Genomic DNA, 12,368 nt, shown 5'->3' with positions numbered 1-12,368 from the left:
GTTGTTTATAGTTTAGTTGTTAAAAAAGTGGTGATTTTATCTGACGTCTTTAATATTATTGAAGCAGCTTGTGTGAGGTGTTGAACCCAGAGCTGCTCCTGACCAGAGTCAAACTGGAAACCATTACGTGTTCACGACTGTTTGGTTAATGTACGACATTCATACAGATCTGGAGCACTGGCACAGTGAGCGGTGTGTGTGTGTGTGTGTGTGTGTGTGTGTGTACAGTGTGTGTGTGTGTGTGTGTGTGTGTGTGTGTGTACAGTGTGTGTGTGTGTGTGTGTGTGTGTGCAGGGTGTGGTTAAGAGTTCCTGCACTGGAGTGTAATGCAGCTACCATGTGCTCCTCTGAACCTCCACTGGGTCTGGGTGGAGCACTTGGATAGACCACTGCATTCCAGTACAGACACATTTCCACACACACACACACACACTGTACACACACACACACACTGTACACACACACACACACGGCTCTCAGATACTCTTTCTTCTCTTTATTTGAGTTTCCTCGTCGTGTTTGTGTCTCTGAGTTTCTGTTGGTTGTTTTGTTCAAATCTTCTTCATTGTAAAACACTAGTGTGACATTCACACACACACACACACACACACACACACACACACACACACACACACACACACACACAGGAGCTTCCAACTTAAATTCCTCATCATGATGCAACTCAACACACTGAACCTTTTGATCCTGAAAATTCCTGCAGCTCTAATTTATTTACTGCAGTGTGTGTGTGTGTGTGTGTGTGTGTGTGTGTGTGTGTGTGTGTGTGTGTGTGTGTGTGCAAGCTATTGGCTGACCGGACAGTGATTGGCTCATGTAAGGGAGGGTTATAAGGATTCCTCCTCTGCTGGATGATGGATGGTGCTGCACAGAGACGGGGGATAATAGAGATCAGTGCGTGACTCTCCGTGCACGATACGGATCTCAGTATGAACCCATCTGGTGCAGGTGAAAAGAAGCGGTCTGTGCTGCACACGTGTCGGAGGGGGCGTGTGTTAGTGTTAGTCACGACCCTCCTCAATCAGGAGTGGAGGTCTGCAGCTGTAGAGGAGAAATACCATCAGGAAAATGGATATGACTAAATCGGAAGGAAAATTGCATGAAGAATAAAAAGAGGAAACACAAACTGTGACCTTATACTGAGAGGAAACTTGGTCTTGATGGTCCAGGTCCAGGAACTGCCAAAATACAGACCATACATACAATTCTGCTGTAACCTGGGTGACACTGTCCACAGTCGAGCAGGCTACAGACTGCAGAGCAAGAAAGAAGCTCTAATGCTGGCGCCTTAAAGATTGAATGTGTGTGTAGGTGTGTGTGTGTGTAGGTGTGTGTGTAGGTGTGTGTGTCAATGTGTGTAGGTGTGTGTGTGTAAGTGTGTGTATGTAGGTAGGTGTGTGTGTAGGTGTGTGTGTAAATGTGTGTAGGTGTGTGTGTGTGTAGGTGTGTGTGTAGGTGTGTGTGTAAATGTGTGTAGGTGTGTGTAAGTGTGTGTATGTAGGTAGGTGTGTGTGTAGGTGTGTCTGTGTAGGTGTGTGTAAATGTGTGTAGGTGTGTGTGTGTGTGTAGGTGTGTGTGTAGGTGTGTGTGTGCAGGTCTGTGTGTAAATGTGTGTAGGTGTAGGTGTGTGTAGGTGTGTATGTGTAAGTGTGTGTATGTAGGTAGGTGTGTGTGTAGGTGTGTGTAGGTGTAGGTGTGTGTGTAAATGTGTGTAGGTGTGTGTGTGTGTAGGTGTGTGTAGGTGTGTGTGTGTGTGTAAGTATGTGTATGTAGGTAGGTGTGTGTGTAGGTGTGTCTGTGTAGGTGTGTGTGTAAATGTGTGTAGGTGTGTGTGTGTGTGTGTGTAGGTGTGTGTGTGTGTGTGTGTGTGTAGGTGTGTGTGTAGGTGTGTGTGTAAATGTGTGTAGGTGTGTATGTGTAGGTGTGTAGGTGTGTGTAGGTGTGTATGTGTAGGTGTGTAGGTGTGTGTGTGTGTGTGCAGGTCTGTGTGTAAATGTGTGTAGGTGTGTGTAGGTGTGTAGGTGTGTGTGTGTGTAGGTGCTGGTTTTTATGAAAACTTCTTGCAAATTAAAACCGTGCACACACACACACACACACACACACACACCTGAAGTTGCTGGGGGCCACAGCGCTGATCTGAAGCACTGATAGTTTAGTGATGTGTGTGTGTGTGTGTGTGTGTGTGTGTGTGTGTGTGTGTGTTTGTGTGTGTGTTTTCATGTCTGATCACGTCTAACTTAACACTCACACCTGATCACTGTATGAATCTGAGCAGGTACAAAAGTATATGGACACCCAGCACAAAACATTTTAGCCCTATTAACAGGTGTATAAAATAAATGACATGCTTCCAACTTTGTGGCAAGAGTTTAGGGAAGGACCTTTCCTGTTCCTGCATGAGTGAGCTCCAGTGTTCTGCACAGAGCCCTGACATCAGCCACACTCAACAGCTCTGGGATGAACCGAAACACCCACTGATCAATGAGTGTCCAATCTTTTGGACTGACTGAGCACACATTCCCACACACAGACGCACTCCAAAGTCTCGTGAGAAGCTTCTCAGACTCTCGGCTGGTGTTCCAAACATCACACAGTGTGTCGCTCTATTTCAATACCGTTCGTATTTGAAACAGGCGTCCTAATACTTTTGGCCGTACAGTGTAGGTGTGACCTGACTGAGCTGTTGTTTGTGACTGTATGAAGGTTTGAATCCTGGTGAGACCTGATGAGATTCCCTCCACTTTTCCACTTCCTGAATTCTCACACTTCCTGTTATTCAGGTCGGGAAACATTAACGTTCCAACCTGTTCCTGAGGATCAGAACAAAGCTTCGAGCTACCACACACACACACACACACACACACACACACACACACACACACACACACACACACACTATGAGGGGGTCGGAGCTGCTCAGTGATAACAGACTGGATTCCAGTGACGCTGAACTCACACACACTGCCCCGCCCGTGTGTGGAAACTCTGAGTCCTGCTGCTTTTGGATTCTGTGTGATATTTTACTCACTTCATACCAGCAGTTCTGCACTGTAGTTCACTTTATCATTTATACTTTACAATCTATACCATCCTTATCATGTCGTACTGTAATAACACCTCCATATATACCCACACGCCCTGCAGGTACAAGTAAAGGTGTATAATGTAAATCTGTATAGCACTATTACTTCTCATCTGTGTAACTTACTACTGAGGCCTTTATTTTCCTTCAGAATTAATAAAGTATCTGTCTGTCCATCCGTCCGTCTATCTGTCTGTCTGTCTGTCTATCTATCTATCTATCTATCTATCTATCTATCTGTCTGTCTGTCTGTCTGTCTGTCTGTCTGTCTGTCTGTCTGTCTATCTATCTATCTATCTATCTATCTATCTATCTATCTATCTATCAGTTTAGGGAAGGCCCTTTTTTGTTCCAGCATGACCGTCACCCTGTGCACAAAAATGGGTTGACGTGCAGGAATAGTAATAAAGTATAATAAAAAATAGTGTGTGTGTGTGTGTATGTGTGTGTGTCCGGTTCTCTCCTCAGTAGAACCTCTGAGTTCTGTTGGTTTTGGGTTCTGCTGAAGGTGTTGGTGATGCTGAAGTGGTTCGTAATTCTGTGCACATTAAACCAGAAGGTGAAAAGTAGTGGTGTCTAAAGTATAAAAGCACAAGTATCTTACCAGAAAGTTACTTCAACAGAAGTAACAGTAAAAGTAAATGCAGTTAATAAAAACTCAAGCGGTCAGAATTTTGAAAAATATGAAGATTGTAAATTTTAAGCCTGTAAACCACCTGAACAATAGAGCCGACCCCAAACCTCCAGAAAAAACCAGGTCTTCACATTATAAGAATTTACAGAATAAAATACATTGACCTCCTTTATCTGAACAGAATTTGTGCCAAATCATGATTACAATCACCACAGGTTCATTCACTGAGAAGGGGGGCACATTTTGTGATTGTAATCATGATTTGTTCAGGTGGTTTACAGGCTTAAAAGAACAAGCTTTATATTTTTCATAATTCTGACCGCTTGTGATTTTATTAACAGCATTTACTTTTACTTTTGATACTTAAGTACAATAAACATCAGATACTTCAAGACTTTTGCACGGTGGCTCGGTGGGTAGCACTGTCACCTCACAGCAAGAAGGTCCTGGGTTCGATCCCCAGGTGGAGTGATCCGGGTCCTTTCTGTGTGGAGTTTGCATGTTCTCCCCGTGTCTGTGTGGGTTTCCTCCGAGTGCTCCGGTTTCCTCCCACAGTACAGAGGCGTGTAAGTGAGGTGAACTGGAGACACTAAATAGTTCATGACTGTGTTTGATATTAAACCTGAACTGATGAATCTTGTGTGAGCAGTAACGACCCGTCCTGTCATGATGGAACCAGAGTGTAAAACATCACGTTACAATCCTAATAAACAAATCAAGACTTTGACTCCAGTCATTTTCTAAAACGTGACTTTTATTTCTATCAAGGTAAATCTCTGGTACTATACTTGTACTTTTACACTTTATACACCACTAGTGAAAATGTTTCCTCATTACACAAAAGGTTCTGGACCAAAGTTCACTGACTCAGTCAGAAGAAACAACACAAACACAAAACAAAGAATATCTGACATGAGGAGTGTTAGAGAGAATCAGCAGCCGCCCGAGGCTGGGGTCCAACTTCCAGGCCTCGCCTGACTGAAACAGCTAAGCTAAGCTAACTCTAGCGGGATTTCTGTGTTGTAATAAGCAGATCTGTGATTATTAAACCAGTTTGGACATTAATATGATTAAAGTGAACAGTTTATAAAAGAAACTTCACACGTTTGTCAAGTTTTTAGCAAAAACTTCAGTAGTGGCGTATTAGCGATAATGAGCGCAGTGCATCCTGGGAAATGTAGTTCACTTGAAACTACAGTGCGCCGCCCTGCGCTTCCCTCTGCTGGTGGAAGTGAGAACTGCAGGCTGAACCTTTACAGTACAGAACTTCAGTCCCACACAGTTACATGTTCTACTAACACATACAGCAGTGTGAAAAAGTATTCACCCCCCTCTCATTACCTTCATCACAGTGTATTTCTTACTGAATAATAATAATAATAATAATAATAATAAACTATTAAACACAGAACAAGGCAATTGCTTTTTCACAGCACTTTAAATTCATAAAACTAGTTTTATTTTTAATGTGAAAGCCTTTTAACAGATTCTGATTTTGCGGTCCAACATGTTAAAATCAGATAACGTTTATAATCAGATATAATCAGCTAAATCAGGTTCACATTTATTTACATTTTCGGCATTTTTTTATTTTATTTTTTATAATTTTTCCCCCAAATCTAGTCGTGTCCAGTTCCCCTGATTGCTCCTCTATACTGATCCGACCCTTCACCGCTGACTGAGGACGTCTCTCAACTGACATACCCCCCCTCTGGCACGTACAGTCAGTACAGACTGCATTTTTCACCTGCACGAGTCGAGTTCATACACCGACGGGCACTGTGTACAGAGAGTCACACCCCCATCAGCATCATTCCTCAGCCCTGTGCAGGCGCCTCAGTCAGCCAGCAGGGGCCACAGTCGTACCAGTTATGAGGACCCTTTGATGCGACTTTTACCCCTCTAACCCTGAACAACAGCCAGTCGTTGTCCAGTCGGCATTTAGCAGACACCTTTATCCAAAGCAACTTACAATTATGACTGAACACAATTTTTGAACAATTGCTCAGGGGCCCAACAGTGGTAACATGGCGATGGGGCTTGAACCAGAAACCTTCTGATTGCCAGTCCAGTACCTTAACCAATGAGCCACCTCTGTTTTATTGTTCTTAATTTAAACATCCACACGTGTTGCAGAACAATGAATTTATACCCAGTTTGTTAGGAAGTTGGGGTCAGAGCGCAGGGTCAGACATAGTACAGCACCCCGGGAGCAGAGGTTAAGGGCCTTGCTCAAGGGCCCAACAGTGGCAACCTGCAGTCCAACAAATCATCAACATGTTAAAACCCACTAACATTCAGGTTTAGAATTAAAACACCTTTATTTACATCCAAAGCAACTTACAATTATGACTAAACACAATTTTTGAGTGATTAAGTGTTAAGGGCCTTGCTCAGGGGCCCATTAGTGGCAACATAGCAATGGGGCTTGAACCAGCCACCTTCTGATTGCTAGTCCAGTACCTTAACCACTGAGCTACACGTGTCCAGAACAACGAAACTGTTTTCCCGTTTATACCCGGTTTGTCTGGAAGCAGGGGTCAGAGCCGCAGGGTCAGACAAAGTACAGGGGTCTTGCTCAAGGGCCCAACAGTGGCTGCATTTCAGAGCTGGGATTCAAACCCACTAGAGTTTGATTGATAGCCCAAACCTCCACCCACTGGGCTTTGAACTGAGCAGACAACCCTGACCAACACTGATACAGACTTGGTCTGAACGTCTCTGATGTTGATTGTTTGTGTGTTGCAGGATGAGAAGGAGATCCCATCCACCGTCTTCCTGAAAGACCCCCCACACGACCCTGAAAATGATTCCCTCTCTCCTGATCCCAATCGCTCACACGAAGAGGATCTCCACGTGGTCCAGCTTTCCTCCGACGAGGATCTGGACGAAGAGGACGACGATGATTTTAACTTGGAGATGATGGAAAATCTGGAGAAATCCCGCGCCGAGAAGATCAAGAGCTCCAGCCTGAAGAAGGTGGACAGTTTGAAAAGAGCTTTCACCCGCGAGAACTTCGAGAAGAAGATGAATAAGATCGTGTCTGCAGAGAAGCGTGACAAGATCAAAAAGTCTCTGAGTCAGAAGAACAAGGGCGGTTCGTTTAAGATCTTCAAGAAGATCCGAGAGGGAGAGGAACCTGCCGAGAGCTTTTCTGAGATCCATGCTGAGCTCGCTCCCGATCAGGAGGAGCAGGAGGAAGAGGCTCCAGAGAAGAAGGATGTAGAGAAGGAGGAGGTGGAGAAGGAGGAGATGGAGAAGGAGGACGCTGATAAGGAGGCGCGTCCGGACGACAGTGGAGAGGCTGAGCCGTCCACCGAGGGCGTCAGTGATGAGTACGCCCTCTCTGACACCCTGCCCCAGGATTCTTCCCGAAATGCACCGGAGGATGGAGAAGAGGAGAAGCAGGAAGAGCAGAAGGAGAAGGAGGAAGGTGGTGAAGATGAGGGTGGTGCTGCAAAGGAAACATCTTAAAGTTCCCTCAGGCTGATGCTGCCTTCAGCACTGATACACATTTATTAATAATAATATCAGTAATAATATCATTCATCCACCAACCAGCAGTGACCATCAACACCATGCTTTCAGACCCATGAGGAACATGAAGAACCTTACAGAATGTACGTGATCCCCTCTGCTGGTAATCTGCTCCAGTCTAGTTTGTTCCCCCATCGTTACCCACAATCTAGGCCTCCATAAAAGAAGAACTTACCCCATTTATCAAAAACACTACACAATAAACTGCGCCGTTCTGGTGTGTCTGTGATGTGGAAAATCCTCATACACAGTGTCAGTCAGTAACAGATCCAATGGTTGAAGATTCATGAGTACATCCTTCTCAGTGGTCTGATTCCTGTACAGAACGGGACAGTCAGTGTCTCCAACTGCCCCCCAACCCTCCATCCACATCCCTCCCAGTGTTACTCTGGTGGTTTGGAACAGGATCCTGAGGGACTCTAAAGGCTGCACCACCGGACGCTGGTTAGTTTTAGATGTTGCTCCTCAGAATGTGGAAGTTTTGAGGAGATGACAAGTGAGCTACTGAAAACATCACAGCAGGATGAGAGCACGTCGCTGTCAACAAATAGTTCTACAATTTCTTAGTCTGTTTAGATCTTGGATCTGGATCATGGAACGATGCTCCCACTTTTCCAGAGATCCCAGGTTCCCTCGGTCTTCACTACAACACAGAAATAATGATGTGAGGTTTATTACGCTGTAGGGTTTCTAATGGTGTTGGGTTCTTAATGGTTCATTAATGGTTCTTTCATGATTATATAAAGGGTTCATTAAGGGTTCTTTAATGGTTCTTTCATGGTTTTATTACCATTCTACTGTTGATTTGTTCTGTAGAGTTCTACGCTGCACCTTTACATGTTCTCTCAGAAGAACAAACACTGTAATAAATCATGACCAGTGAGGTTTTATGTCTATAAATACTTCAGTAGAAGATCGTTATTGTGTATCAGGAGCTTTGGGCCGGATCTGCTCTGGAACGAATCTTTAACACGACTTTTTCCACTTGATGTTCACACTTTTCTTTCATCTCAGATCTGAATCTGTTTCTGATTTATTATAATTTCACTTCTCGTATAATTACTAAAATATAAAAATGCCAAAGATTGTAACCACGACATTCACAACGTTTTATTATTATTATTAATGCACTTCTGCTTTAACACTGATTCTCTAATAAATAAAGATTTTGAACCTTTATGACATTTTGAGGGTTTTTTTTCTTAAAAAGACAAAAATAAACAATGTTGAAATATTTCTAATAAAGTTCTAAAAAAATACTCAAATCATTTCCACACAATTCAGAATCAGAATGAGTTTATTTCACCAGGTACGTTACACACACGAGGAATTTGCTTTGGTGATACATATAATAGTCCACATAGTAATTTACACAATACACATAATATAGTACAGATAATTACATCATATAACATATTTAACAGCCCCGACAGCACACGGACTGTTAACCAGTATTTACCAACATTTACCCAAGAGAACAACTGTGGTTAAGAAGTGTTACAGCTCTGGGGAAGAAGCTGTTAGCGTGTCTGGATGTGTTTGTTTTTATTGTGCTCATTGTGTAAGTCGCTTTGGATAAAAGCGTCTGCTAAATGCTGAAAATGTAAATGTATTGTCCTGATTCTTCTGCCAGATGGAAGAGTTTGAAAGAAGTGATGTCCAGGATGAGAGGGGTCTGCTGTTATTTTTAAATCAGGTATTAGTAATGCAGTAATTTATCCGATATATTTCAGATGAATAAATATAAATTGTGCGTCAGCTGCAGTTATAAACCTGATTTATTTATGTGAGCTTCATGCTTGTGCTTCATTTTACATCCTACTGAAGAGAAAAAACACTAATTCATTACAATTAAACAGAAGTAAAACATCTTTTTAATTATAAATATTTTACAGCAGGACAATATACATGAAATAATAAATAGCAGAATTTATATTTATTCATTTATATTTAGTTTTATCTTACACAGTCAGCTCGACTTACCTTTACACCAAAATCAGTCCTTCTGAAACTGATGCCTGTAACAAGCTCCAAAACTTTATAGACGGGGCCAATTTAAGACCACAGTGAGGGTAAGAGGAGCATCCTGAACATTTCTAATTCTTCATGAACATCAGTGGGTTGGTTTGAACCTGGAACGTGCGGTCAGGGGGTCATAAAAACCAAAGTAAATAACTAATAAATATAACATTTCTCAAAACTGGATGTAATAAATACTGGAGGATCAACGCTGGAGCTAAAAGGTTTGCTTCAAACTTTTTCAGTTCTTCTTTGTGTGTGAACAGAACAGAAACGAGCAGGTAAATCTGAAACCGTGTAAACATACAGGAGCAGAAGTGCAGGTTCTGTCGCCCCCTGGTGTTTAAACATAATAGCGTTTTGAACAAAAAACACAAAATACGTCAAAATAAAACTTCAAATAAAATCGAATGTTTTAAGTAAAATTTGTTTATTGAAATAAAACATTCGGTTTAACTGAGTGATTTATTTATTTTACTTTAGAAGCTGTGATGCTTTGAGTCGGTAAATGAATAATGAAGCTCTGTGGTGTCTGATCACGGCGGTGATAATATAATAATAAGCTTATATGATAATAATAACAACAACAATAATATAGCTACTAATAATAACAATAATATGAATAATAGAGTAGGTTATTGGTGTAGGTGAGTATATACAGATAGAACAGAAGCACCACAGCGCCACATGGTCACGGTGGCCGAGAGGTTAAGGCGTTGGACTCGAAATCCAATGGGGTTTCCCCGCACAGGTTCGAATCCTGTTCGTGACGATCAACTTTTAAACAGTTTTACTTTGTTTTACACAAAGGTTTGTGGAGTCACATTTAATACAATACTGGATGGTTCACATGATTTCTGAATTAAGTTCCACCACCAATAAAACAAAACAATAGAGTATCATCTATGATCTCATACACAGATTAACACAGTAAACCTGTTATATTGTGTGTATTGTGAAGGTAGGTTTAGGTCTATTTTCTTCTGGTATGTGGTGTTTCTGGTTTACCACAAAAGTAACTTACTGTTGAAATGCTCTGTAGAAAACGTACAAGCATTTCACTCTCAGGAACTGCCAGTAATAACATCTCTTGGTTAACAATAATCTGAGCAAACTTCACTACACCATGAACAATGAGAGCCGCGCCCTGCACACAGTTCTCACAGAACACAGGAGCTGCTGCATGAACATTAAATAGGTCGTTTATCCCCAGGGCTATTAGGCTCTACAACTCCAGCATTCGGGGACGGGTGATAGCTAAGAACTGAGGGCCCTACAAGTAGCCATGTATCTACACCGATCAGCCACAACATTATGACCACCTCCTTGTTTCTACACTCACTGTCCATTTTATCAGCTCCACTTACCATATAGAAGCACTTTGTAGTTCTACAATTACTGACTGTAGTCCATCTGTTTCTCTACATGCTTAGAGAAAGCTCCTTTCACCCTGTTCTCCAATGGTCAGGACCCCCACAGGACCCCCACAGAGCAGGTATTATTTAGGTGGTGGATGATTCTCAGCACTGCAGTGACACTGACATGGTGGTGGTGTGTTAGTGTGTGTTGTGCTGGTATGAGTGGATCAGACACAGCAGCGCTGCTGGAGTTTTTAAACACCGTGTCCACTCACTGTCCACTCTATTAGACACTCCTACCTAGTCGGTCAACCTTGTAGATGTAAAGTCAGAGACGATCGCTCATCTATTGCTGCTGTTTGAGTCGCTCATCTTCTAGACCTTCATCAGTGGTCACAGGACGCTGCCCACGGGGTGCTGTTGGCTGGATATTTTTGATTGGTGGACGATTCTCAGTCCAGCAGTGACAGTGAGGTGTTTAAAACTCCAGCAGCGCTGCTGTGTCTGATCCACTCATACCAGCACAACACACACTAACACACCAGCACCATGTCAGTGTCACTGCGGTGCTGAGAATCATCCACCACCTAAATAATACCTGCTCTGTGGGGGTCCTGACCATTGAAGAACAGCATGAAAGGGGGTAACAAAGCATGTAGAGAAACAGATGGACTACAGTCAGTAATTGTAGAACTACAAAGTGCTTCTATATGGTAAGTGGAGCTGATAACATGGACAGTGAGTGTAGAAACAAGGAGGTGGTTTTAATGTTATGATCGGTGTATATATATGTTGATGTATGTATATATAGATATGGCTAGACTTGCCCAATACAATGTGTAATAGTCGCCACTCTGTCACTATTTAATATTTAATCTATATTCAATTTGTACTACACTATACACTGTACACTTGGAACTGCACCTTCCTGCACTTTTACTTTCACCCAGATCCTTCCTCATCACTGTAGTTAAGTAAAACTCAGGTTACCTTAATTTTAGTTGTTTTGTTTGTGCTATCTATCTATCTATCTATCTATCTATCTATCTATCTATCTATCTATCTATCTATCTATCTATCTATCTATCTAATCAATACAGCATAGCAGCTTTTTATACTTTCAGCTATTTTTTGACATTTGCTAAAACAGCATCTGTTTGTGTTCAGCTCTCAGGTGTCAGAGTCACCACCTCATTATCAACACACAAACCTGATCTGATTTATTAAATCTGGTGTTATTCTAACTAAAGATCTTTATACTTCAACCATAACAATCTTCATCATTCTAAAACGTTATTTTTAATTTGATCTTGAAACGATGTGTGTCAGGAGTCTTCAGACCGCGACCTGATCCACAGTTGTAGTAACGATGTTTGTACCACCAGGGGAGCCACAATATGTTCCACAGTATAAGACTCGCTGCACTGCAAGAAACAAACAGTTTTTATAAATACAGTTTTAATAAAATATTAGATTAAATAAAATGGTTTATTTAAGCTTCTGTAGCTTCCTGTCAGTCTGAACATTATCCTTTATCATCTCTCACTGAGATATTTATCAGTAGAATTATCGCTCACTGATGTGATGCTATTGTTTGTTAATTGTTCCTCCGGGTTTTACTGGTTAATTACTGGTTCTGTTTGTGTGTTCTGATCACCAGTATAAACCCATAAACTCATCTCTCATAAACACTTTATATATTAGGATAGATAAAGTCTGA

The 12,368-nt window shown here is 41.9% G+C and overlaps 1 protein-coding gene and 1 non-coding gene across 2 annotated transcripts in view; both read left to right on the top strand.

Annotated features, from left to right (window-relative positions):
* Window positions 1-8,448, top strand: part of cavin2b (caveolae associated protein 2b) — an 11,356-nt gene extending 2,908 nt beyond the window's left edge. Inside the window, exon 2 of the mRNA XM_062997193.1 lies at window positions 6,483-8,448. Within this exon, the coding sequence (XP_062853263.1) occupies window positions 6,483-7,208 (726 nt within the window). The 3' untranslated portion in view covers window positions 7,209-8,448. The remainder of the gene's footprint in view (window positions 1-6,482) is intronic.
* A 1,532-nt stretch (window positions 8,449-9,980) lies between these two features.
* Window positions 9,981-10,062, top strand: trnas-cga (transfer RNA serine (anticodon CGA)). Its single transcript has one exon. It is a non-coding gene; the product is annotated as a tRNA-Ser (tRNA).
* Window positions 10,063-12,368: the final 2,306 nt, after the last annotated feature.

This window comes from Trichomycterus rosablanca, chromosome 6, assembly GCF_030014385.1.
Source record: "Trichomycterus rosablanca isolate fTriRos1 chromosome 6, fTriRos1.hap1, whole genome shotgun sequence".
Lineage (NCBI taxonomy): Eukaryota > Metazoa > Chordata > Actinopteri > Siluriformes > Trichomycteridae > Trichomycterus > Trichomycterus rosablanca.
This window is presented reverse-complemented; position numbering and strand designations above follow the sequence as displayed.